The sequence below is a fragment of the Trachypithecus francoisi genome, unplaced genomic scaffold (assembly GCF_009764315.1).
Source record: "Trachypithecus francoisi isolate TF-2019V2 unplaced genomic scaffold, Tfra_2.0 Lachesis_group5, whole genome shotgun sequence".
NCBI lineage: Eukaryota > Metazoa > Chordata > Mammalia > Primates > Cercopithecidae > Trachypithecus > Trachypithecus francoisi.
This window is the reverse complement of record NW_022681470.1, coordinates 113,718,374-113,746,183: the sequence shown is the minus strand read 5'-3', so window position 1 is coordinate 113,746,183 and position 27,810 is coordinate 113,718,374. Positions and strand designations below refer to the sequence as shown.

Here is a 27,810-nt window from a genome sequence, read left to right as displayed (position 1 = left end):
AGGAGAAAAGGAAGATAAAGGGGGTAAAAAGCTTAATTAAAGAAACAGTAACAGAAAATTTTCCAAACCTGAAGAAGGATGTAAATCTCTACATACAGAAAAAGTCAAAGGTCTCTAATCAGATTCAGTCCAAACAAGACTACCTCAAGACATATTACAATCAAACTATCAAAAATTAAAAACAATGAGAGGATCCTGAAAACAGCAAGAGATAAGAAGCAAATAACATACAAGAGAGTCCCAATATGGTTGGCAACAGACTTGTCAGCAGAGACCTACCAAGTCAGGAGAGAAAGGGATGATATATTGAAAGTGTTCAAGGAGAAAAATACCAACCAAGACTAATGTACCCAGCAAAGTGTCCTTCAGAAATGAAGGAGAGATACTTTCCCAGACAAACAATAGCTGAGGGAGTTAATTATGACCACACCTATTTTATAAGAAATGTAAAAGGAGTTCTTCAAGCTGAAAGAAAAACATGCTAATGAGTAACAGGAAAACATCTGAAAGTATAAAACTGACTGATAAAACAAAGTACACAGGTAAATTAAAAATAATACTGTAATGATGGTATGCAAATCACTTATATCTGTAGTAGGAAAGAAAAAAGAGAAAACTATTAAAACTAATACCAGCTACAATAATTTGTTAAGGGATACACAATATGAAAAAATGTGAACTGTGACATCAAAAATTCAAAATGTCAAGGGATTAAGTAAAAGTGTAGATTTTTTTTTTGTTTTGGAGGGTTTTTGCAATAAAAATGAAGTTATCAAGTTAAAATAAACTATTATAACTCTTAAGATGTTTTTTGGTAACCACAAATCAAAAACCAATAGGAGATACACAAAAAATAAAAAGCAAGAAATCAAAACATACCACTAGAGAAAATCACTTCACCACAAAAAAAAGACAGCAAGTGAGGAAGAAAAGAATAAAACATCTACAAAAGAACCATGAAACAATAAGCAAAATGGCAGTACAAAGTCCTTACTTACCAATAATTACCTTGAACATGAATGGATTAAATTATCCAATCAAAAAACATAGTGTCTGAGTGGATAAATAAAACTAGATCCAACTATATGCTGCCCATGACAGACTCATTTCATCTGTAAATATACACACAGACTGATGGTGAAGGAATGGAAAAAGATATTCCATGGAAACAGAACTCAAAAGAGAGCAGGAGTATACTTACATCATATTAAACAAACTTTAAGTCAGAAAGTGTAAAGGAGAAACAAAGATCCTATATAATGATACAAGGGTCAATTCAATAAGAGGATATAACAATAAGTTATATGAAGGCACTTTTACTCCAGTTCTTCCATTTTGAATTTTCAATGTCGCAATTTATATATTTTACATTGCATATCCCTTAATAAATTACATAGCTATTGTTTTTTATAAATATATATGAACCCAACATCAGTGCACCTAAAGATAAATACCAAACATTGGCCAGGTGCGGTGGCTCATGTCTGTAATCCCAGCACTTTGGGAGGCCAAGGTGGGTGGATCATGAAGTCAAGAGATCAAGACCACCCTGGCCAACATGGTGAAACCCTGTTTTTACTAAAAATACAAAAATTAGCTGGGAATGGTGGCAGGTGCCTGTAGCCCCAGCTACTCAGGAGGCTGAGGCAGGAGAATCGCTTGAACCAGGAGGTGGAGGCTGCAGTGAGCCGAGACCCTGCCACTGCACTCCAGCCTGGCAACAGAGGAGACTCCGTCTCAAAAACAACAACAACAACAACAACAACAAAGACAGACTGCAATACAGCAATAGTAGGGGACTTCAACACACTACCTTCAGCAATGGACAAATCATCTCAACAGAAAATCAGTAAGAAACATCAGATTTAAACTATACTCTAGACCAAATGGACAGATCAGACATAAAACATTTCACCTAATGGCAAGAGAACACACATTCTTCTCAACTGCACATGGAACATGCACCAGGGCGCACCAGGGGATATCATATGTTAGGCCACTAAACAAGTCTTAACAAATTTAAGCAGAAGGAAATCATATCAAGTTTCTTTTCTGACCACAATAATAAAAAATTAGAAATCAGTAAGAGAGGTGCTTCAGCAAATTCACAAATACATGGAAATTGAACAACACGCTCCTGAATGATCAGTGGGTCAATGAAGAAACTGAAAGCAAAATTCAAAAATTTCCTGAGATGAAAAAAAATGGAAACACAGTATACCAAAACCCATGGTACACAGCAAAAGCAGTTTTAAGAGCAAAGTTTATGGCAGTAAATGCCTACATAAAAACAAAAAACCTCAAATAAACAACCAAAAAACCCCAATAGACATCTTTCAAAGACATACAAATGGCCAAAAAGTACAAGAAAAAAAAAAAAAGCTCAATATCACTAATTACCATAGAAATGCAAATAAAAACCACAATGAGATATCACCTCATATTACACTTAGAATAACAATTACCAAAGAGACAAAAGATAACAAGTGTTGGCAAGTATGTAGAGAAAAGGGAACTTTTGCACCCTGTTGGTGAGGAGGTAAATTAATACAGCCATTATGAAAAGCAGTATGGAGTTCCTTTAAAAATTAAATACAGAACTACCATATGATCCTACAATACCACCACTGTATGTGTGTGTGTGTGTGTACACATATATATACATATATAAAATGAAATCAATATATCAAAGAGCCATGTGCATTCCCATGTTCATTACAGCACTATTCATAATAGCCAAGATACGGAATCAACCTAAGTGTCCACCAATGCATGAACAGAGAAAATGTGCTACACATACACAAGAGAAAACTGTTCAGCCATAAAAAGGAAGGAAATCCTGTTATTTGTAACACTATGAATGAAATAAGCCAGGTAAAGACAAATACTGCATGATCTCACTCATGTGGAATCAGAAAAAGTTAATCTCATAGAAGCAGAGAGCAGAATACTTTGGGAGTAGGGTATGGTTTGTGTTAGAGGACACACCATTTCAGCTTGACACGAGGAATAAGCTCAAGAGCTCCACTGTACAACATGAAGACTATAATTAATAATAATATATTATATTCTTGAAAAATACTAAGAGAATGGATGTAAAGTGTTCTCACCACAGAAATCATTAAGTATGAGATGTATCATGTTAATTAGCTAGACTTAGTCACTCCACAACGTATATATACTTCAAAACATCATGTTGTACATGATAAACACATATAATTGTCAATTTAAAAATAAAAAAATGTTTTAAATCACTGGAATTGTATACTTTAGAGAAGTGAATTTATGGTATGTGAATTACAACTCAGTAAAGCTGCTGGCTGGGTGCAGTGGCTCACTCCTGTAATCCCAGCACTTTGGGAGTCCAAGGCGGGTAGATCACCTGATGTCAGGAGTTCGAGATGAGCCTGGCCAATATGGTGAAACTGTCTCTACTAAAAATAAAAAAAAATAGCCAGGCGTGGTGGCACGTGCCTGTAGTCCCAACTACTCGGGAGGCTGAGGCAGGAAAATTACTTGAATCTGGGAGGCGGAGGTTGCAGTGAGCTGAGATCACGCCATTGCACTCCAGCTGGGCAACAGAGTGAGACTCCATCTCAAAAAAGTTACCATAAATGGGAGGGAAAAAAGACAAAAAGATCTTGGATATACGTACTGAAGACTAGGGAGGTGTTTTAAAGCCACACTTACAAACACAGAGTTCTAATACAGGATATTAAAGTGAAAGTCAATTGTTGACCAACATGAAGAGCTTACCTTTGAAGAATCAACTCTGCTTGTTGTTCAGAAATAGTCAGACCCAGTGTCTGGAGAGACTGGACAATTTCTGAAGCCTCAATTTTTCCTTTAAAAAAATAAAAAGGGCAAAAAATAAAACTCGGAACTGACAAGAGCCATAGAAATCATGAATTTCAAATCTCTCATTTAAGAGAAAGCTTTAAACTGATTAAGGCAAAATTATGCATGTAGGTGAGTTATAGATTTGCTTAAATGCCTATCCCAACATCAATACTAAAAATGTAACAAATACATTAAACAAATAAACACACATTTTTTTAAAATTCAGTAATTATAACAGCCTTAAAGATAAATAATATTCCTCCAAAGAGATCAACTTCTCAAGTGGCCTTACCAAGTAATGTAATTAAGAAGTAGCAGAACTAAGATCCAAATCAAGATATTCTAACTCTAAGATAAATTCAATTAAAGTAGGATCTAGTCATTTAAAAAGTATCTATTTCTACATTTTAAATAAATTACTAGACTTTTACTACGCAAAACATCATATATCACTGAGTTAAAGAGTAGTAGTAAATGAGGAAATAGAGCTAAAGCACAGACTATTCTTTTAAAAATCTGGCAGTAAAAGGCCAGGCATGGTGGCTCACACCTGTAATCCCAGCACTTTGGGAGGCTGAGGTAGGTGGATCACCTAAGGTCAGCAGTTCGAGACCAGTGTGGCCAACGTGGTGAAACCCCATCTCTACTAAAAATACAAAAATTAGCCAGGCATAGTGGCAGGCACCTATAATCCCACCTACTCGGGAGGCTAAGAGAGGAAAATTGCTTGAAGCCGGGAGGCAGAGGTTGCAGTGAGCTGAGATTGCGCCATTGCACTCCAGCCTTGGTGACAGAGTCAGATTCCGTCTCAAAAATAAATAAATAAAAATAAAAATCTGGCAGTAAAAATAAGGGGAGCAAGGAAAAAAGAACAATAATAGACAGAAAATTTTTAATACTAGGGAAATTAGAGCATGTTTGTAGACAGAAGGAGAACAATCAGAAGACAGGAAGAGAATATAGAAAATAAAATAGAAGCAATAAATGTAAGCAGTGCTATATTTCCTTCCAGCAATTCACAGGCTCATAAGAATCCTACGACTACTGCACACAAAAAAGAATGAAACAAAACAAAGAGAGGATCTGGTGCTGAAGTAGCACAAACAGCTGACTTCTCCAGAAAAAGAGGAAGACAAAAATTACTGTTAGTGGTGAAAGAATAGACTTTCTTGGAGAAAGGACCCTGGAGAGATGATAGGATTCTGAGAGAATCCTCCTGGGGAGAGGGAAGGAGCAGCATGAGAATCTGGACCATGTAAGGACAGTGAGAGGCAGCATCTGTTAGCAAAGAAATTATGCAAATACCCTTCTGAATATTCTCCTTTAGAACTGCATTCTTAAAGAGATATGCTCAATTCTCATTATTCACAGTAATCATGCTCCATAAAGTTCTATATTCATTGCAAACACTGAATTAGCAAATACCGAACCATTATTCCTACAGGAAAAACAGGGTTAGGTTCCTGTGAGCCTCTGATCACAACACTTTCATGACTGATTAATACATAACCTTGTTTTATGTCTGTTTCCGTTTGAAGGCACCTCATTTAATGTGTGTTATTGATTCACTAACATTGAATTTGGAGCAAAGCTTATCTAACGCATATATTTTCTCCATAAGGTATGCCATGGCTTTCTTGCATTTAGGAACACTAAACAGCATTTCAGCACTACATTTGGGGAACACTTTAAAAAGGAAATTACCAATAAAAATACAAAAATGCAAAAATTGGCACCAAATAGACTTTGAAAGGGATACTTGCTAATTAATAGTATGAGAGCTGAAACAAGAAGGTAGAGTGTTGCCTTATTCTACTAGCTAGGAATGTACATGCTGAGCAACTCAAGTTTTTCACTGCTCTGTGCGTGTCCAGGAATGCCTGGGAAAGTACTGTGAGTATATATTTTGGGGTTACTTTTGGGATAAATTTTATTGAGTAGGCAAATTCACAAATACAGAATCTCCAAATAATGAGGATCAACTGTATATGTTTTGCATTAAAGAAGTCTGAAAAATAAAAATATGAACCTATAATGCCACATTGTTTTAAAATATACAAACATGGTAAATTAAGGAAACAGTGTGTGGATTTCCTACAAATATACCATCAAAATTTCATCTTTAGTTCCTCTGGTTCATTCAGAATTTTATAAAATGAACAATTGATATGTACACAATTTATGTACTGGGATGATTGACCTCTGATTACCTGGCAATTGATCTTAAGGTAGCTCTACCTCTCAGCTACTGCCTGCTATAACAGCACACAGACAATCTGACCCGCAAGACAATCCGAACTGCAGAGGGTCCATGTCGGAAAGAAAGTTTGCAGAGAAGAAAGCAAGCTGAATTTTGCTAGAAGACTGGACTAAGGCTAGACTTGGGGGCATATATTGTCAGGCTGATGGGCAACAAATGTTTCAACAGTACTACTTCCAACCCAAACTCAGCTCTTCCTGGCTGAGAGTCACAGATGTGAATAATCTTCAAAACCATTTAAAGACTTTTGTTTGTTTGTTTGAAGGAAATTGCTTTGAATTAAACTTTAATATTCAGTGTAAATAAGGCATGGCAAACCATAACCCTCAAGCCAAATAAGGTGTATTAACTATCTTTGGAAATAAAGTTTTATTGGAAATCAGCCATCCCCATTCATTTACATATTGTCCATGGCTGCTTTTGAGGTACAACAGCAGAGATAAGTAGCTACAACTGAGACCACATGACCTACAAAGCTAAAATATTTATTATCTGGACTTCTGGACAAAAAGTTTGCTTATCTCAGACATGAACCACATTTCCTGTCAATCTATTTGTTTAACACAAGTCTGTAAATGAAATGACCCTGACTATTCACAAGTAGGGAGGGGTTTGGTACAGCATTACAATTTTTATAAATTCTCTCTTCCTGTTAAAGGTTGCCTCTGGTGATGAGAGCTTCAAGACTCTATTTCTAATTAGAATTAGATAAGGTCTTCAGAGTAGGGTCCCCATGATGGGACTAGTGGCTTTATAAAAGGAAGAGAGATCTGAGGTAGCGCATTCGCTCTGTGATGCCTGCTAGCATGTTATGACCCAGTAAGAGGCCCTCACCAGATTCAGCTCCTCAACTCTGAACTTCCCAGCCTCCAGAACTATAAGAAATAAATTTCATTTCTTCACAAATTACCCAGTCTATGGTATTCTGTTATAGCAACAGAAAACAGATTAAGATAAACTCCAACCTATTAATCGAAATGGAGAAGTCACACTCTTAACTAGAAGGTACCTACTTAAATGTTTATATGCTATTTTCCCCTAATTTCCAGGATCAGAGAGTATCTTCTCTAAATTAATTTTTCCAAAAATACTAACAAATGCAAGATAATCTGAAAGTTTTTTAAATTTTAGACTACACAATTGTCATTCTTGTATACAAATAAAAACAAATCTCACTTACCTAGAGGACAAGAAAATACAATTATTATTTTTAACCTACAGGTTTAAGTCAAATCAGCATAATGTTCCATAGTTAATATTTACAACAGGCCCTGCCCACAGTTTATAATTCAGCAATGTAATTCATTACATTTCAAAGTAATGAAAAAGAAAAGCTATCTATAAGTTTTCTTCACTAAATAATATAAACTCTACATAAAAATCATATTACTAAGAAAAATAAGTATTAACACAAATAATAATTATCATCTAAAACCACAGAGATTAAATAAGCATGCTTTTAGACTCTTGGAAGCACGAGAAATGCTTCTTCATAGCTGGTGATAAATATAAAAGAAAGACACACCATCATTATTTTTGTCTAAACTCTTAAATGCCAACTTCATTTTCTTCTCATGGTCTTTAAGGTACTTCATAAATTCTTCAAAATCCAGCTTCCCATCTTTGTTGACATCTCCAGTAGTAAAAATTTTCTATTAAGAAAACAAAAAACATTAGAAAGAAGTTGTTGCCAATATGGGCTGATGCACTAAATTATTTCTACACATATTTCAAGCAGATTGGCTGTTTTCCTAAAAGACTATAGTACCTATTTTTGGCCAGATGTATCATCATTCATTATGGCAAAGATCTATAATAAAAGTAGTTCTACTGCTGCAAAAAGATTCTGGGTCTTGTGTTAAATTTTCAATCAGAAAAATGATGCACTGTTTTTTATAAAACATGACATTTTTAAAGCTAATATAACCACACCCTAAATTTCTTGACATGTACTTTATAAACCCCAAGATAGAAGACAAACACTTGACCTACCACAGGATTTAAAATATTGCAGCACTTTGGGAGGCTGATGGGGGAGGATCACTTGAGGTCAGGATTCAAGACCAGACTGGACAACATAGTGAGACCTCATCTCCATAAAAAATTTTTAAAATTAGCCAGATGTGTTGGCACATGCCTATAAATACTAGCTACATGGAAGCTGAGATAGGAGGATCACTTAAGCCCAGGAATTTGAGGTTACAATGAGCTATATTGCACCACTGCATTCTAACCTGGTGATAGAGAAAGACCCTGTCTCTAAAAAAGAAAGAAAGAAGAAAGCCTAAAATGGTGTTTTTCCCTTTGATTTCAAAAATTAAATAATCTTTTACTAAGGATGATCCATATAAAAAGCTGTCATAGCAAACTGTAAGCCCTCTCCTACCACCACCCAAAATATAACCTATCTACCTATTATGACACTCACAATCACCCACTCAAAGATTACAAATTCTACTGTTCTGATAGTCATGCTCTTCCGGGTAAATAATGCCAAGTTGGGCCGGGCTCGGTGGCCGACGCCTGTAATCCCAGTACTTTGGGGCTGAGGCAGGCGGATCACCTGAGGTCGGGAGTTCAGGACCAGCCTGACCAACATGGAGAACCCCCCATCTCTACTAAAATACAAAATTAGCTGGGTGTGGTGGTGCATACCTGTAATCCCAGCTACTTGGGAGGCTGAGGCAGAAGAATCGCTTGAACCTGGGAGGTGGAGGTTGCAGTGAGCCGAGATCACACCATTACACTCCAGCCTGGGCAACAAGAGTGAAACTCCATCTCAAAAAAATAAATAAATAAATAAAAAATAATGCCACATTGTGACTGGATAGTTTAATGGTCATGGTCAGATCTCCAACCTCCAGACTTAGAGAGACAGATCTGAAACTTGTAAGTTGCAACTAAAGCTACACTTAGAGAAAGATTTCTGGTTTAAAATGCATAATTAGAAAAGAAGAAAGACTGGAAATCAGTGACCAATCATTGAGGCTTATCTCAATCTCAGGAAATTATTTAAAAATGAAGCAAAAAAGAAGTTGAAGGAAATAAGGAGCAAAAAGTAATGAGAAAGAAAACACGTCATTGGGAAGATTAACAAAGCCAAAAGACGGTTCTTTGAAAAGACTCTTAAAATTGACAAACTCCTAAAACTGGCAAATAACTAATGTCAGAAAGTAAAGATGGAAACTACTAGACACTATAGACATTAATGATATTATGAACAGCTTTATATCAAAAATGTGAAAGTGAGATAACAAACGCCTATAAAAACTTATTAAAAACTGACAGAAGACAGCAGAAATTCTGAGTAGCCCTATACTCAGATTTTAAAGAAATGTAAAGTGTAATTTGAAAACATTCCCATAAAAAATCGAGGCCCACATGTTTTAACAATAATGTCTACCAAACTTTAAGGAAAAAAACCACCAATTTTCCAGAGAATTGAAAGGGTGGGAGCATTCCCCACCCATTTTATGAGGTGGGTATACACTTGATTCTAAAACCTAACAGGGACATCACACAAAAAAGGAAAATTACAAGCAATGTCAACTAGTGAAAAAGATGCAAAACTCCTACAAAAAATATTAGCAAATCAAATCTAACAATACACAAAATGGATGACATTATATATATGTGTATATATATTCATGCACTGTATACATTTCAGTCAATGACAGACCTCATATATGACAGTGGTTTAGTAAGATAATAGTACCATATTTTCACCATGGAATACTGCACAGCCATAAAAAATAATAAAACCATGTCCTCTACAGCAACATGGCTGCAGCTGAAGGCCATTATCCTAAGCGAATTAACGCAGAAATAGAAAACGAAAAACCACATGTTCTTACATATACATACGAGCAAAACATGGGGTGCACATGGATATAAAGATGGGAATAGCAGAAACTGGGGACTACAAGAATGGGGAGGGAATGGGTAAGGGTTGAAAAATTATCGATTGGGTACTATGCTCACTATCTGGGTGACAGGGTTCAATTGTACCCCAAACCTCAGTATCACACAATATACCCTTGTAACAAATGTACACATACCCCCAAATCTCGATTAAAAGTTGAACAAAATTACCATATTTTTACTGTACCTTTTCTATGTTTGGATACACAAATCCTTAGTGTGTTATAACTGCCTACAGTATTCAGTACAGTAACCTGCTACAATCCAAGAGAAAATGTCACAGCATTCTGTGGTGCCATTTATGTACTGAAGTTTCCTGTAAGAGGTTTATATTTTGGCCAATGGAAACATCAGTGAACAAGAATAGTCACTGACCAAAAGGGGCTTGCTGCCCAATGAACTCGAAGTCAATATTATAACACAAGGTTTTGAGAAAAGAAAAGCTTCTTATTGCAAGATGACCCACAAGAAGACAGGAGTCCAGCTCAAATCTGTCTCCCTGTGCTGGCTTTAAGGTAGTCATTTTATTAGAAAAGGTTTGAGGGCAGATTCTGGATTAGTGGGTGATTGGTGGAAGGAAAGGGGGAGGTCTCCCAAGATCTTAGGCATGCATAGTTATCTCTTCATGCTACCTCACGGATTGTGTGTGAAAATCTGGGGGGAGTTAATATAAAATACGTGGTGGAAATCTGGGCTGTACCATCAGCAAGTTCGTTCTGTGCAGACTTGATTTGACCATATTCATTCCAACCAGTTTTAACTAGTTTTGTGTTATAAGTGGAGAGATTTTCACTGTTTCAGCAAGTTGCTTATTTTTTAATCTGTCATCCTGAAAACAAGATTTTCTCTTAGTCATTGGTTCCTTTCACTCTTTGGAACAGCAGTTTTCACTACCATTTTGGAAGTAACAAGCTAAAGGTCAGTTTTGTTTTGTTTTTTTCAAAAAAAACTTCGAACAGTTTTTCTTTTGTTTTGTTTTTGTTTTTGTTTTTTTTAACCCATATTTCTGCAGCATTTCTTGTGGTAAATCAAGAGTTATGATTGCCTAATGAGTCTGACTTATCAATACAATAGTCCTCCCTTATCCACAGTTTCACTTTCTACAGTTTCAGTTATCTGCAGTCAATCATGGTCTGAACTATGACATGGAAAACTCCAGAAACAAACAACTCATAAGTTTTAAATTGCACACCATTCTGAGTAGCATGATGAAATCTCTCGACATTCTGTGCCATCCAGCCCAGAAGGTGAATGTCCTTTCGTCTAGCATATCCACACTATAGATGCTACTTGCCTGTTAGTCACTTAGTAGCCATACCAGTTATCAGATCAAAAATATATAGTCTATGGCCAGGCGCAGTGGTTCACCAGCACTTTCGGAGGCTAAGGTGGGAGGATCACTTGAGGTCAGAAGTTTGAGACTAATCTGGCCAACTTGGTGAAATTCCATTTCTACTAAAATTTAAAAAAATTAGCCAGGCATGGTGGCATACACCTGCAGTCCTAGCTAATCGGGAGGCTGAGGCACAAGAACTGCTTGAACTCAGTAGACAGAGGTTGCAGTGAGCCGAGATTGCACCCCTGTACTCCAGCCTGGGCAACACAGTGAGACTCCATCTCAAAAAAAAAAAAAAAAAAAGAGCTAAAGCTAATTAAAGATAAAGTAAAAAAAAAAAAAAAATACTAAAATTACATATGTGTGTATATATATATGGTACATACAGGGTTCAATATTACCCCCCAGTTTCAGGTATTCAGTGGGGATCTTGGAAAATATGCTGTCCTACAGATAAAAGGGGATTACTATAACATGAAAGACTAGGAATGGATTCCCCTGTAAATTTTCCTGTATGTTCCTTGTAGAAATAAAAGACCACTCAAATGAGAAAAGCAAAATCTACCTGGCCCAAGCTTGCTATAGCAAGGCAGTCACACACCCTCACTTGCCTATTGACAGAGACTCAAAGGCAGGAAGAGGAGTGGGGAAGCTTTACAGTGAGAAAAAGGGAAGGCTTCAGGCATTTCCTGATTGGGAGCTGCTGGCCCAGGGAAACTGTAGGTGGACTCAGTAGAAACAGGGCATCCTATTTGATTAGTAGGTGGTGCATATTTAGCTTTCTCTGGTTCGTCCTAAGTTGGAAGTAAAGAAAAAAGCTAGGGGGGCTGTCGGTTATTAATCAAATTCTGACCATTTGGGGCTGTTACAGCAGTTATTGCATAGCTTTGTGTATTGTCTCTAGAGATAGTAACCTGCCTTCCTACAAGTCTGACATAACAGGCTGGTTTCCTGGTCTGTTTATTTTAGATAAAGGGCTGGTTTTCTGGGCCGACTGCTGTAAATTTTGAGTCCAAGTTCTATTTTTATTTATGGTCTGACCATTATCTCTTCATATACTTAGTTTCTCAACTTTCACAGGAAAAAACAAAACAATACATTGTTCAAAAAACAGACCATTTTCACAACAAAAAGTTATTGCTTTTGTATCTTAATACGACAATGTAAGTACCATTTCTTTCTTTTTTTATCAGTTGAGTTTTGTCTATATAAACAAATTTTCCTACTAGGGGAGGTAGAGACGTGTGGGAAGAGACCTCATATCAAAACTTCCTAGTGATGTGACTGCCACCTGAGGAGAAGTCACAACGGTGCTCCTCTGAAACAGAATGTTCTGTGTGGTTGGTGCAGAATTCTCTGGGGATACCCCTCCCTTGGGTTTTGACATGTGAACCCTCGTCAGTCACCACTAGGTACACGAAGCCTCCTTGCCAAAAATGCAAGACAGATCTGCAAACCTTTTGTTTCAATAAGGAAGAAACGGGTTTCAAAAGATTCAACTTGATGGCCTAACCCATCATTTCTTATGAAAGGCTAGTTTGTATCAAATAAACGAATACAAGTCACACTTGCAAATCTAAATATAAGAGTGTCTTGAAACAAATATGAAGAACACTTAACTTTTTTTTTTTTTTTTTTTTTTTGAGATGGAGTCACTCTGTCGCCCGGGCTGGAATGCAGTGACGCAATCTCAGCTTGCTGCAACCTCTGCCTCCCAGGCTCAAGTGATTCTCCTGCCTCAGCCTCCTGGGACTACACACACCCACCACCACACCCGGCTAATTTTTATATTTTTAGTAGAGAACTGGTTTTACCATATTGGCCAAGCAGGTCTTCAACTCCTGGCCCCAAGTGATCCACCTGCCTTGGCCTCCCAAAGTGCTGGGATTACAGACATGAGCCACTGCACCCAAACAAGAACACTTAACTTTAAAAGGAGAAAGACTTTTTTTTCTAGAAATTAAAAATCCAGATAAGCTTTGCAGAAATAACATTTTGGACTGAATTGGTCCTCAGAAAGTACACAGTCCAGGCCTCCGATATAACAGATGAGGATACCAGGGTAAGGGGCTTGGAATATAGAATGTGCTCAAACTAGAACTGACCCATGACTGAATGGAGCTTCAATATTCCCAAAGTTCATGTGGCTAATAGAAAGAGTTTTACTAAATTTTAGCATGTCAACTGACAGCTTTTTGGGCACAAAGTACCAATTATTCAAAATAAATTCAATAGGCCGCATGCCCATGGATCTCCCAGTCTACTGGGTCAAACATCCAAAGAGCAAATATACTTATAAAGTAACTATTGGCTGGGTGCGGTGGCTCAAGCCTGTAATGCCAGCACTTTGGGAGGCCGAGATGGGCGGATCACGAGGTCAGGAGATCGAGACCATCCTGTCTAACACGGTGAAACCCCGTCTCTACTAAAAAATACAAAGAACTAGCCGGGCGAGGTGGCGGGCACCTGTAGTCCCAGCTACTTGGGAGGCTGAGGCAGGAGAATGGCGTAAACCCAGGAGGCCGAGCTTGCAGTGAGCTGAGATCCGGCCACTGCACTCCAGCCTGGGAGACAGAGCGAGACTCTGTCTGAAAAAAAAAAAAAAGAAAGAAAAAAAGTAATTATTATATACAATAATAAATTCCAAATGGAAAATGACTTGGAAATACTGCAATAGGAGTATCTACCAGGCATTACATGCTGAGAAGGAGCCTGTAGGTTAGCCTGTTGGGAAAGAGAAGGGCTGGCCTAAGCTCAGTACTGATAACTAGGGTCTATTATTAAGATATATTCTGAGGAAACCTCAGCACTAGTGAAACCCAAGAGTACAAGCCACTTATACTGCCGCCCTTCCAGGAACAGAAATCAAAACATAACATCAGAAAATTTCCAATCACCACCCCACTCCCAAATACATGTAGAGTGATTATCCCAGTTCTCTGAACTGGGGAGGGCGCATCTTTGGCCTAGACGCCCCTCTGGGTAACTGACAGGTGAGCACATTGAACGAGGTGATTCTTAAGACAAGGCTGTATGTAGCCAACATCTTGACAGCAATCTGAAGTTGGAGATTGTACTACAGTCAGGGAGAAAACGGAGAAAAATACTTAAGAAATGTGTTAGCTGTGTTGTGTTATTCTTAGTAAACAGTAACGTTGGTCAACCACCTGAACACTGCAGTGGGCCCAGGTCAAGCATGAGAACATGTAAATTTTGCCCGCTCTGCCCAGTGCCTCTCCAGGGCTCCCAGCCCCAACGTCTCTCTGATTAACAGCGCGAGTGAGACCCACCTTCGCTTCCTCTAGAGACTGAATGGCCCCTATATCCTCCAGGCCTTCCTGAAGCTCAGAAATGTCCAAGGCCCCATCCTCATTATAGTCCAGGTACCAAAAGAGATCTCCGTAGAGGGAGTCCATCGAGGATGTCTCCCTCGTAGCTCCGAGGCCAGAGCGAGCCCCGGTGGGGTGGAAGTGCGACGGACCAAAGGGATCTCTGCCCACCACACGGCCAGTGGGAAGAGGTCTAAGACAGTATCCTCCTCAGGGGTGCCAAACACAAAGCACCTTCATCAGTTAAAGCGATGAAAGGAGAGGGCTCATCCTAACGGCTCCAGTGCAAAGGCGCGAGCGCGCAGGGCCCAGGACCTGCGTGGGACGGCACTTGGGGCTGCGCTGAGAGACCGCGGAGTTCCTGCCGCACTCACGTCTGATCAGAAGCGCAGGCTCCCACTCCAGGAAGAGTCCAGTTGGGGCAACTCACGCCCCTTTCCCCAGAACCTTCCAGGGAGAACCCAGCACAAGGCCATCTAAAACTATCTAAAAACTTTAGGGCCATCTAAAAACTTCTTTTTGGAGAGAAGTAGGTCGGGAATGTTGGGACATGGGCTATTGCAGCATAAGTGATTGGCGGTGGGGGCCTGCCAACATTTTTTTAAAAATTGTTTGGCTGCACCTGTCTAGGAATCCTTCTTTTTAAAAAAATTTTTTTTAGATAAAATAATTTTATTGTAGATTCAGGGGTTACACCATCAGCTTGCTACAAGGGTATACTATGTGATACTGGGGTTTGAGGTCCTCATGGTTCCATCACCCAGGTTGTGAACAAAGTACCCAGTAGGAAGATTTTCCAGCCCTTGCCCTCCTCCCTCCCTCCCTCCCTCCTTTTGGAGTCCCTGGTGTCTATCGTTCCCATCTTTATGCCCCATTTACCCAAGGTTTAGCTCCTCCCCTATAAGTAAGAACACAGTATTTGTTTTTCTGTTTCTACATTAATTCATTTAAGTTACTGGCTTCCAGCTGCATTCATGTTGCTGTAAAGGACATGATTTTGTTCTTTTTTATGGCTGCATAGTATTCCATGGTGTGTATGTACCACATTTTCTTTATCCAATCTGCTGCTTATGGGTACCTACATTGTGTTGTAGGAATCATTTTTAAGGTTGCAGCGCTGGAGAATTGCTGTAATAAAGACTAGGAATTGAATGAAAATCTGCCCACATGGGCCGTTTCTTCTGTGACACCTCCCCTCACAGTTTTTTATCTTTTATCTTCATCCAACCACTACAATGGCTCCAGGGCAAGCCTATCCTTCAGCTGTTAGTGGCTGGATTGTAAAGATGATCTCAAAATAGGCAAAAGTTCAGTGATCTTGAGTCCCAGAGAGAAGTTAGGAGATACTCATAAACACTATGCAGGGCTTCCTCTTAATCCTCACCCTCTGCAACCACAGAGGGCCCTGGCTTCCCCAGACAAACACCTGTGGTTCCTCATCCTGCACCACAGGGAATGTGGAGGTGCAGTTTCACAATAAAAACTCTCCACTTCTTATGTAATTTATTTTCCTACATATGGAGATTGGGTAGCCTAAAAAGTTGAATATTAAAATTCAAAAAGAAAATTAATTTAGCCATTATCTGTTAGCTCTTGCTGTACGCCACCCATCATGTCAGATACTGGGGACATACATGGACCATCACACATCCTTGAAATACTTGTAAGTTTCCCTCTGGGAGGAGGTTGCACCATGGTTGGTCAAAAAAACCACTGTATGCTTCTCAATCAACATTTTCCCCCAGAGCTGTTGAGCAGTGGCAAATGTCTAATGCTGTTTCACAAGATGTGCTGTGGCCCAATCAAGAATGAATTCTTTCAAAAAGAGAATTTTATGGTCCACAAGGAATGGTCCTTCCCTGTGCATCATAGAGAATGCAAGTAGTGGCAAAGAGCTACAGAAGGCAGATAGCCAGGCAGAGAATAAGCCTTGGGTTAGCGTTTACAAGACCAAGCAGAAAAGACAGAAATCATGGCCAGGGTGATAAGGAAAACAGACTGACGGCATTTAACAGAACTGACAGGAGACAGCAAATCACAGAGTTGAGAGTTTCATCTAATAAAAGGCAGGTGTTTTTGTTGAATAGCTCTTTCTGCTTTTTGAAATTACCCTGTTCATTATTTGCTTATTATTTTTTATTCCCCAAGCACCTACACAACACACGCAGACCTATTTACTATAGGGAGGGTGTTGAGAATACAATGAAGAAGGCTGTCAGTATTTACTATAGGGAGGGTGTCAGGAATACAATGAAGAACGCCATCGGTCTTGTTTACCACAATATCCCCAGTTCATTAAACATGTCTGGCACTGTTCAAAAATATTAAATGAATGAATTTACTATTTATGCTAAGTTACTGGGTAGTTCTTACCATTTGTAGTCAACATTTGAGGCCTCCAGGCATTAAATAACATGCCCAAGGCCACAGTCTAGCAAGTGGTGAAAACATTTGAACCCTGTTCTGATTCCATAGCCTGTAATAATAACCATTATATCCACTAAACCAGTTCATGTGTAGTAAACACTATGATCCACATTTTAGGGTTAGGCTTCAAACTTTCTCAACAAATCCTTTTGTTTTCATAAATCCTGCAAATATAGATAACTTGGTGGGCTCCATTTGATCCTTAAAAAGATAAGATTTTTGAACTAGGCATGGTCAAAATAAGTTAAGCAGTGTATTACAGAATGTTGTCTTGTGGAAGCTTCTTTCTAAATGTTTTTTCTGGAATACCGATAAAGAAAGTGGGCTAGGAAAATTATAAAGGTTAGCTGGGCCCTTAAACAATGGGAATCATATACCAGGCAGAGAAGGGGGAATGAGAGAAATCTCAGGCAGAGAGAAGAAAATAAAGGGATCAATGTACACGGTTGTGGTCTAGTCAGGGAATATGGCATGTGGAGAGTTTGGAAAGGTGACTGAAAAGGCTTAGAATGCTACAAAGATTGAAAGGGTATTTTATGCCTTACTAAAGAATTCTTCCATTTTTTTCATTCTTTCAGACACTTTATTTCTGCAGAGAAGGGTAACATCAAATTTGGAATATAAATCAGGAGAAAACACAAAAGATACAGATTTTATATATATTTTTTTGTTGTTTTGTTGTTGTTTTTTTGTTTTTTTGTTTTTTGAGACGGAGTCTGGCTCTGTCGCCCAGGCTGGAGTGCCGTGGCCGGATCTCAGCTCACTGCAAGCTCCGCCTCCCGGGTTTACGCCATTCTCCTGCCTCCGCCTCCCAAGTAGCTGGGACTACAGGCGCCCGCCTCGTCGCCCGGCTAGTTGTTTTTTTTTTTTTTTTTTTTGTATTCTTTAGTAGAGACGGGGTTTCACCGTATTAGCCAGGGTGGTCTCGATCTCCTGACCTTGTGATCCGCCCGTCTCGGCCTCCCAAAGTGCTGGGATTACAGGCTTTAGCCACCGCGCCCGGCCGATTTTATATATTTTAGAACATTTGACAGAAATGTAGTTGGAATTTCATTGTTTTTCTTATACCATAATCTTTCTGTTGTGATGCCCTAAAATTCACTCTATCATTTCTATATCATGCCTCCTTAATATTGTGCCAGAAACCATAAAGTGTCTGACAATTAAAATATTAAGTAAATGGGCCAGCCATGGTGGCTCATGCCTGTAATCTCAGCACTTTCAGAGGCAGAGGCAGGCACATCACTAGAGGCCACGAATTCAAGACCAGCCTGGCCAATATGGCAAAACCCCATCTCTACTAGAAAACACAAAAATTAACCAAGTGTGGTGGCATGTGCCTGTAATCTCAGCTGCTTGGGAGGCTGAGGCACAAGAATCGCTTGAATCCAGGAAGCAGAGGCTGCAGTGAGCCGAGATCGCACCACTGTACTCCAGCCTGGCTGATAGAGCGAGATTCTGTCTCCAGAAAAAAAAAAAAAAGGCAATATTAATGAAATAAAAATGAAATGAACTCTCCTTGTTAACAGAGGAATTACTTAATGGAGTGAATCCTGACTTCATTCAATGCAATAAACATTTGCTAAGCTACTATTCTTCTATGTGACTCTATTTTTTCTGTGATTGTAAATGTAAAAATTTAAAGACAGAATAAAAAAAAATCATAGAATGTAAGAGTTAGAAGGGCCCTGAAATCAGGTTACCAGTCCACCCACTCCTCTAACATTGGGTGATCATTTGGCATACACTTCATACCCATGGGCACAGAGGATCCTCAAGAAGTTCACCAGCTAGTAAATGGGATGCCACATTTTAAAGGGTTTTTTTAACATGAAATTTCATATTCAGCCACATATGACCTTGTTAAAAGCTCTGTTCAGGACGCAGGCAAGATATCTGCATTTTAAGAATAAGAAAGTAAATCTCCAGTAAGGCTCAAACTTGACAAGGGTTCCACAGTCAATTCACACCAAGGATGGAACCTTTTGTAGCTTGCTGCTTCCCTTCTTGCTCTTGGCAATTGTCCTAGTCCATCTGGGCTGCTATGACAAAAATACTATTGGCTTACTTAAATAATAAGCATTGATTTCTTGCAGTTCCAGACACTGGAAGTCCTCGATCAAGGTGCTAGGAGATTTAGTGTCTAGTGAGGACCCACTTTCTGGTTCCATGGACCACTGTTTTCTCACTGTGTCCTCACACGGTGGAAGGGGCAAGGAAGCTCTTCTGGGTCACTTTTATACAAGCACTAATCCCATTCTTGAGGGCTCCACAGAAAGAAAGAAGATGGGGGTAGAAGAAGGAAGAGGAGAGGGAGAAGGAAGTGCATAAAGAGAAGAAAATAACTGAAGATTTTTAAAAGGAAATAGGATTACTAGACAAGTATGAGAAAATTAGTAATGTTAAATACTGTATCTTCTTGTTCTCACACTACATTCTACTCTCAGTCTATACCCTTATACTACTGAGTCCTAGGAGAACTTAATATGAATTTTCTCTAATTTTTAACTTTAATTTTTCACTAATTTCATAATGAGATTTGAACATATAGAAAAGAAAGGTCGTGAGCCGGGCGCGGTGGCTCAAGCCTGTAATCCCAGCACTTTGGGAGGCCGAGACGGGAGGATCATGAGATCAGGAGATCGAGACCATCCTGGCTAACATAGTGAAACCCCGTCTCTACTAAAAAATACAAAAAACTAGCCGGGCGAGGTGGCGGGCGCCTGTAGTCCCAGCTACTTGGGAGGCTGAGGCAGGAGAATGGCATGAACCCGGGAGGCAGAGCTTGCAGTGAGCTGAGATCCAGCCACTGCACTCCAGCCTGGGCAACAGAGCGAGACTCCGTCTCAAAAAAAAAAAAAAAAGAAAAGTCGTATCAGAAAAACAAAAACAAAAAAGTAGTGCTTTCACTTCCAATTGGTTCTTAATTTTGTCTCAGGACTTGCCTTGAATTCTTTTCTCTTCCCTGGATAATTCTGGAACATTTAGTAATGGTTAGCTATTATAGTCCTTATGGCTATTTCTACATTCTACTCTTATTTCTACATTCTTTCCATCTAAAATCTAAATAAACTTAAACAGAAATTTGTTCTCTTCTAAATGCTCAATTCATTACAAATGCTTGGAAACACGGAGATGAGATCAAATCAGATGAAAGTTTATAGAGATTTCGCTTCAAGCTGAGTTTTGGTTTCGATACAAACTACTACCTTGAAACTTTCCACTGAAGAGTCATCCCACAGTTCTCATTTCTATGCCCAACTGGCCAATCTCCTCACTCCTTGACATTACACAAACCCCTGACATGCCTCTGAAATTTTCCCCCATAAATGTAATTCTAATTCTATCCCACGTGTGATGGCTAATTTTATGTATCAACTTGTCTGGACTAAGAGATGCCCAGATAGCTGGTAAAACATGATTTCTGGGTGTGTCTGTGAGGATGTCTCTGGAGGAGGGTAGCATTTGAATCAGTAAACCAATTAAAGAAGACTGCCCTCACCAAATGGGTAGGCATAATGCAATCCTGTGGAGGGTGTGAATAGAACAAAATGGCAAAGCAAGTACTATGTTTTGTTTGTCCCCACAAAAACTCATGTTGAAGTCTGATCCCTGATGTGGCCATGTTGGGAGAAGGGAACTAGCGGGAGGTGTCAGGGTCAAGGAGGCAGATCCCTCATGAATGGCTTGGTGCCATTCTTACAGTAGTGAGTGAGTTCTCTCTCTCATGAGACTGAATTAGTTGCCTCAGGAATGGATCAGTTCCCTCGAGGCTGGGTCGTTATAAAGCCAGAACAACCCTCAGATTTTGCTTCTTCACACATGGCCACTTCCAATTGACTTTCCACCATGTTGTGACACAGCAGAAAAGCCCTCACCAGGAGCCCAGCAGATGCCAGCACCACACTTCTTAAACTTCCCAGCCTGCAGAACTGTGAGCTAAATAAATGTCTTTTCTTTATAAATTACCCAGTCTCCGGTATTCCATTATAGCAACACTAAATGGACTAAGACAGGAAGTGAAAAGGAATTCCACCTGCAGAATAGGAGACTTTATAAAGACCGATACTCTGAATGAGTGAGGATGTGGAGAAGCAAGCACTGTCAGTCAAAAGAGAGTGAAAATGGGTCCAATGTTTCCCAAAGGCAGTATGTATCCCAATTTAAAATGTGTGTTACCTTCAGACTCAGCCATGTCCACTCCTCAAAATTTATCCTATGAAAGTAACTGGACCAGAATGAGAAAATGAATACAAAGGACATTCATTGCAATTTCACTTACATCGTTTTTAAACTATCAATAAGCTAAATGGTGGTTTAAAAAGAATTGTCATATACTATGATACAAACGTATAACAGAATATGATGCAGTTATATAAAAAAGATAGTACAGCAGCGATTCTCAAGCTTTTTGATCTCAGGATCCCTTTACAATCTTAAAAATCACTACGATGGCTATTGGAGAGTATCCTGAAGCGTGGGTTTCAGGGTTTGAGGTCTTGGGTAGTCTTTTGGTGGGATTGGCAATGGAGGTAGGGTTGGTTTTATGAGTTTTAGATTATGATGAGTTGGTGGTAGTTAATTTAAATAATATGGGGAGCTGGGTAATTTTTGAGGGAGAGGGGCCAGGGTTAATTCGCGAGGATTCTATTGGTGCGGGTGCTTTATAAGATTATGGGCGCTTTATATGATATGGAAAGAGTTTTTGTATATTGTAGGGACTATGAAGTTGTACCACTGAGATCTCCCTTCAAAGGCGTCTACTGTGAGGAACACAGTCGACTTCCACCCTCTAGCCTCTAGCCCTGGCATCTGCTGATGCACTGCAGCAAGGCCGTCCCTTTCCTGGGCTGCTTTCAGCCAATGACTGGACATGGTGGGGAACTCCAACAGGGCCATTTCTGGGACAATCAGCAAAAAGTACCAAAAGTTGGTTCTTTCAAAATATGAATAAAATACACAAAACTTTGGCAAGATTGAAGGGGAGAAAAGGATAGATATCAGGAATGAAATAGAGAACCTACCTACAGATACAGTCAGAAGAAGTTTTATAAAATCATCAGCGAGTATTATGAACCTCGGACAGAACGGGCAGTTTCAAAAAAAAAAAAAAACTGCAACTTACTAAATCTGACTCTAGAAGAAACAGTAAACTGAAGAGGCCTGTAACTACCAAAGACATTAAAAGAGAAGTTAAATATAACAATATAACAGTTGTAGGCCCTCATAGTAACCTAATCACTTTCCCTCTTTGGATAGAGAATGCCAGTGTCACGGAATGCTTCAACAGGGTTGGAGAAGTGCCACATATCTCCACCCTACTAAAGGGGCAGAAGTTCAGGGGCACAGTTAAGATGACTCAGAGAAAATGAAATTGCTCAGACGCAGGTTAACCCTTTAGATCAATTTATGTACCTAGGGCACTAACCTAGGAATGTCTTAAACAATGGAATGTCGCCATTCCTTCCCAACAGGAAGTGGGGGAAACATGCGATTCTTTTTCAAACAGTTTTGAAACAGCAGGCAACACACATAGCTGGTGTAACAAAGCAGCTTCGAAGAGATCGAATGTGTGCGCCTTTTTACAGAACTTGGGACACACTTAATTCTGACGGCTAAAAATGATTACATGTTTGCAAGGTATTAAAACAAAACAAAACAAAAAAACAGACAAAGAACCTGGGATGGATTCGGGACAAAGGGTCTTAAAAATTTTACAGTGCCCATGGGCCAGAGTGTCCACAACACTCATTTTATCTGGACAAATACCAGTAGCCTTTCGTATTATGACCCACTTCTATTACCGGGGTCGCCGGTCGTGGCCCCATGCCCGAGTTTCTGAAGCCACCGGAACGCTGGGCGCCACAGTTCCTCCTTCCTCCTGGCAACGCCTCGGGCCGCCGCCCTCCTCGGTCCTCGCAGCGTCCCCAGCGCCCGCAGCCCTCCCTGCGCTCAGGCGGCGCCCCGGCAGCGACCCACCTCCTCGGCGTCCTGGCCCAGGGGGATGCCCAGGTTCCTGAGACCCTCCTGCAGCTCGCCGATGTCCACCACTCCGTCCCCATTGCGGTCCAGCGCCTGGAAGAGAGTCTCGTAGCGCGTCGGTGGCTCCGCTTCCTGGCAGGCCGCGGTGGGCAGCACGAAGCCCCGCAGCCAGCGCAACATGGTCCCAGAGGCGCGGGCGGCCTGGCCGAGGAAGTCACGGGAGATCGAGGGCTGCGGGGCGCGACAGGGACCAGCGCGAGGCCAGGCTGGGCGGGACGCGCGGCGCAGCAGCGTTTGGGGCGCCGTCCAGTGTGCGGCTGCGGCGCGCAGAGCGCAGCAGCGCAGACCGCACCCGAGCCCGCGCGACGCGCAGGGTGTGGCCGTCCCGCTGCTGCTGGGGAGGAGCTCGCCGCGCCGGCCTCCGCGGCACTGGCCGGGCCCGCCTCCGGAGGGCAGGAAGTGAGGGAGCTGCGAGGTGGATCTCGGGAGGGGCTGTGCGGGCCCGGGGTCGATCTCCGCCCAGTTGCCAGTCCCGCCGTCAGCAGTGCGGGGCCGAGGAGGAGGACCCCAGAAGGTCCAGGGCTGCAGCGTCAGCGCGTCAGTGGTTTGGGAGCCGGGTCTTGAAGAGCGGGTACTCCACTTAAAGACCCCCTCGGGCCAGAGTCTTGGCGGTCCGCCCAGAGCTGCTTCTCTCTGCCTGGAAAGTGGGCCATGGAGGGCATTGTCTCTCATGGATGTCTAACTTTTTCGTGGTTGCGCACCTGGGATGGCGATTCTGCTTTAAAAAGCGGAGAGTTAAATCCGAAAGCTTCTATTGGAGCAATTATAAAAACAAAAAGGAGAAACTCCTGGATTTGTTGCAGAAAAGACCAACAGCCATCCACGTGGGCAATGGGAAAAAGAGGGACTAGTTTGGTAGACAGCTTAGCTAGGATTTGCCCGTGATTAAGCGTATAGAGTGTCTGCCAGCTGCATTTACCAGAAAAAACCTCAGCGCCCTCCTCCTTCTCAAGATGGGTGCAGTTCCGAGGTTTGGAGCTTATTACTCAGGCAAGACAGAAATTGTTACTGCCTAGCATGGAATAACGGAAGAAACATTGGACTCAACAGAGAAAGTACCCAATCCTTCAGATGTGACATAGCCTCTCCAGGTAGTCTCTCATCAGTAAAATGAGAATATAAATATCTGCCTTCACAACAAGGTTGTATATTATGTGTGAAAGGTCTTAATTATCTAAGACGCCCATCAAATGAGATCTCATTAATTGTAATAATTCTGTTCATTCACAGTTGCTTAAGAGAAACTATTGTTGTACTGCTCTTTGCAGGAAAGAAGACACCTCTGTACTTGTAAATTAGGCTGTCTCACATCTTCTGAATCACCACACAGAAATCAGTTGTTCCAACAGCCAGGAACTCAGACCCTGAGCTTACCTCCCCTTATATCATTTTGTATGTTTAAGACATACATGAATCTAGAATTTGTAAGTTAAGGGCTGCCTGCTTAGTAAAGTCATCTTGAAACTGATTTATCTTTTTATATTACTTCCAACTTCCAGTCTTACTAAGAATCATCGCTTTCCTTTGGAACTGCCTTCAAACTTCAACAAATTTCTATCTGTCCTTGAAAACCTCTTTTAATCCCCGCTGTGAATACTCTGTACATGAAGAGCGGTTGCTTGAATTAGTCATCTCACACTTACATGCTTTCATTTTACTTTTTTTTTTTTTTTGAGACAGTCTTGCTCTGTCGCCCAGGCTGGAGTGCAGTGGCGCAATCTCGGCTCACTGCAACCTCCGCCTCCTGGGTTCAAGTGATTCTCCTGCCTCAGCCTCCTGAGTACCTGGGGCTACAGGCTATTTTACTTTTTTAAAAAAGTAATACTTAGAAACATTGCCTGTCAACATATTTGCTGAGAAAATTATCTTCACACCGAAGCTTTCACTTGAGCGTTTATAGCAGTTCTATTCATAACTGTCAAGTTCAGAAACAAAATGTTCTTTAATGGGTGAACTGGTAAACAACCTGTGCGCATTTATACAGTGAGATAGTAATTAGCAATAAAAAGGAATGAATTACTGATACCTGTCAACAATGACATTCTGGAAAAGGCAAAACTATAGGGACAAAAAACAAATCAGTAGTTACCAGGGCTGGGACTTGGGGGAGGGGAATTGATGACAAAAGAGCATCAGAAGGCTTGTGGGGGTGATGGAACTATTTTACATCTTGCTTGTTATGGTGATAGTGGTTACACAACCGTATGTGTGCAGCAGAACTGCACACTACCATGGGTTAATTTATTCTGGGATATCTCAATAAATCTGGCTTAAACATGAGTAAAATGGAATAAGAATTCTCAAAAGATCAGTGTGAAAATCAAAACAGTTTATGAATAGTTAGGAAGTATGGGCCACACGCCAGCAGCATTGCTGTCACATCAGTGTTACTGTGAAAATCAAAGAGTTTATGAAGTGTGGGCCACAGATCGGCAGAATCAGTGTCACTTGGGAGCTTGTCAGAAATAATCTCAGGCCTGCCCAAGCCCACTAAATAAGAATTGCACTTATATAAGAACCCTGGATGAGCATTTCATAAAGTTTGAGAAGCACTGCTAGTATGAAACAAACCACTCGAAGTGCAACCTGTTACCTGTCTGCAACGAGTCAGACATTGAGAGGAAGGATATAGAAACTTTAAAGCAATTTGATAAAGTAATTTTGTTTGTTATATCTAATAATAAAACTTGTCTTTTTAATTTCAATTTTCTAGTATTGCATTTTTACTGTATTTTACACAACTATGTCTGCAATGAATTGAGATAATACCATGAAGATAAAAGGTGTAATTAACACTAGCAACTTCCTGCATAAGAGAAGAAATCTTTACATATCGGATATTTAAACATCTGGACGAAAGAAGGCATCCCTGCTTACTTCTACTGGCAATTCCCAAAGACCAGTGGTTCCTAGAGGCCAGTAGTAGAAACCCAGAATTCACACTTCCTTAATTCATTTCCTTGGTCAGAACAAAAGTCTAGGGTTCAGCCCAATTTAGCTACTTCTATTGTCCCCAACTTCTAGCCTTCTCATGTACTACCGTTTTCCACTGGAATAACCTTCAGACTTGACCAGCTTCAGTCCTTGAAGACCTCTTTCAGCACCTACTTTGGAATCTTTTAATAATCATTCTAGATTCGGCTAGTTTTAGTTGGTAAACACATTTCTCCTTTCTATGCACTGAATCACTTACTTATTGTGTAGTGCTAATAAGACCAAAGAATCTGCCTCTCCACAAGGAGCAATTCTATTTCAAAATCCTTCAAGAATATTCAGAAAGGAAAAAAAGATCCTGGTCATTGCTCCCTCAAATTTGAGTAATCACAGCATAGGCTGTGTAACAGAATTTGATTGGTTCAGTGTAAAGCCATAACCATTACTGGAAGGATACTTTTTTTTTCATTGTACTTTAAGTTCTGGGATACATGTGCAGAATGTGCAGGTTTGTTACATAAGTATAAACGTGCCATGGTGGTTTGCTGCATCCATCAACCCGTCACCTACATTAGGTATTTCACCTAGTGCTATCCCTCCCCTCCCCAACCCCAGCAGGCCCCAGTTTGTGATGTTCTCCTCACTGTCCATGTGTTCTCATTGGTCAATGCCCTTCTATGAGTGAGAACATGCGGTGTTTGGTTTTCTGTTCTTGTGCTAGTTTGCTGAGAATGATGGTTTCCAACTTCATCCATGTGCCTGCAAAGGACATGAACTCATTCTTTTTTTATGGCTCCATAGTATTCCATGGTATATATGTGCCACATTTTCTTTATGCAGTCTATCATTGATGGGCATTTGGGTTGGGTCCAAGTCTTTGCTATTGTGAATAGTGGTGCAATAAACGTACACGTGCATGTGAATGATTTATAATCCTTTGGATATATACCCAGTAATGGGATTGGTGGGTCAAATGGTATTTCTGGTTCTGGATCCTTGAGGAATCACCACACTGCCTTCCACAATGGTGGAACTAATTTACATTCCCACCAACAGTGTAAAAGTGTTCCTATTTCCCCACGTCCTCTCCAGCATCTGTTGTTTCCTGGCTTTTTAAAGTTCACCATTCTGACTGGTGTGAGATGGTATCTCATTGTGGCTTTGATTTGCATTTCTCTAATGACCAGTGATGATGAGATTTTCTTCATATGTTTTTTGGCCACATAAATGTCTTCTTTTGAGAAGTGTCTGTTCATATCTTTTGCCCACTTTTTGATGGGGTTTTTTTTTCTTGTAAATTTGTTTAAGTTCCTTGTAGATTCTGGATATTGGCCCTTTGTCAGATGGATAGATTGCAAAAATTTTCTCACATTCTGTAGTTTGCTTGTTCACTCTGATGATACTTTCTTTTGCTGTGCAGAAATTCTTTAGTTTAATTAGATCCCATTTGTCAATTTTGGCTTTTGTTGGTTTTGGTGCTTTTGGTTTTTTAGTTATGAAGCCTTTGTCCATGCCTATGTCCTGAATGGTATTGCCTAGGTTTTCTTCTAGAGTTTTTATGGTTTTAGGTCTTATGTTTAAGTCTTTAATCCATCTTGAGTTAATTTTTATATAAGGTGTAAGGAAGGGGTACTGTTTCAGTTTTCTTCCTATGGCTAACCAATTTTCCCAACACCATCTATTAAATAGGGAATCCTTTCCCCATTGCTTTTGTCAGGTTT

General features: G+C 40.3%; 1 protein-coding gene across 1 annotated transcript in view; it reads right to left on the bottom strand.

The window, feature by feature from the left end:
* Nucleotides 1-24,617, bottom strand: part of LOC117074206 (calcium-binding mitochondrial carrier protein SCaMC-1) — a 55,927-nt gene extending 31,310 nt beyond the window's left edge. The window contains exons 1-3 of the mRNA XM_033195403.1: nt 23,093-24,617; nt 7,626-7,752; nt 3,757-3,844 (exon numbers count right to left, since the gene is read on the bottom strand). Of these exons, the coding sequence (XP_033051294.1) occupies nt 3,757-3,844; nt 7,626-7,752; nt 23,093-23,827 (950 nt within the window). The 5' untranslated portion in view covers nt 23,828-24,617. The remainder of the gene's footprint in view (nt 1-3,756; nt 3,845-7,625; nt 7,753-23,092) is intronic.
* Between the last annotated feature and the right edge of the window lie 3,193 nt (nt 24,618-27,810).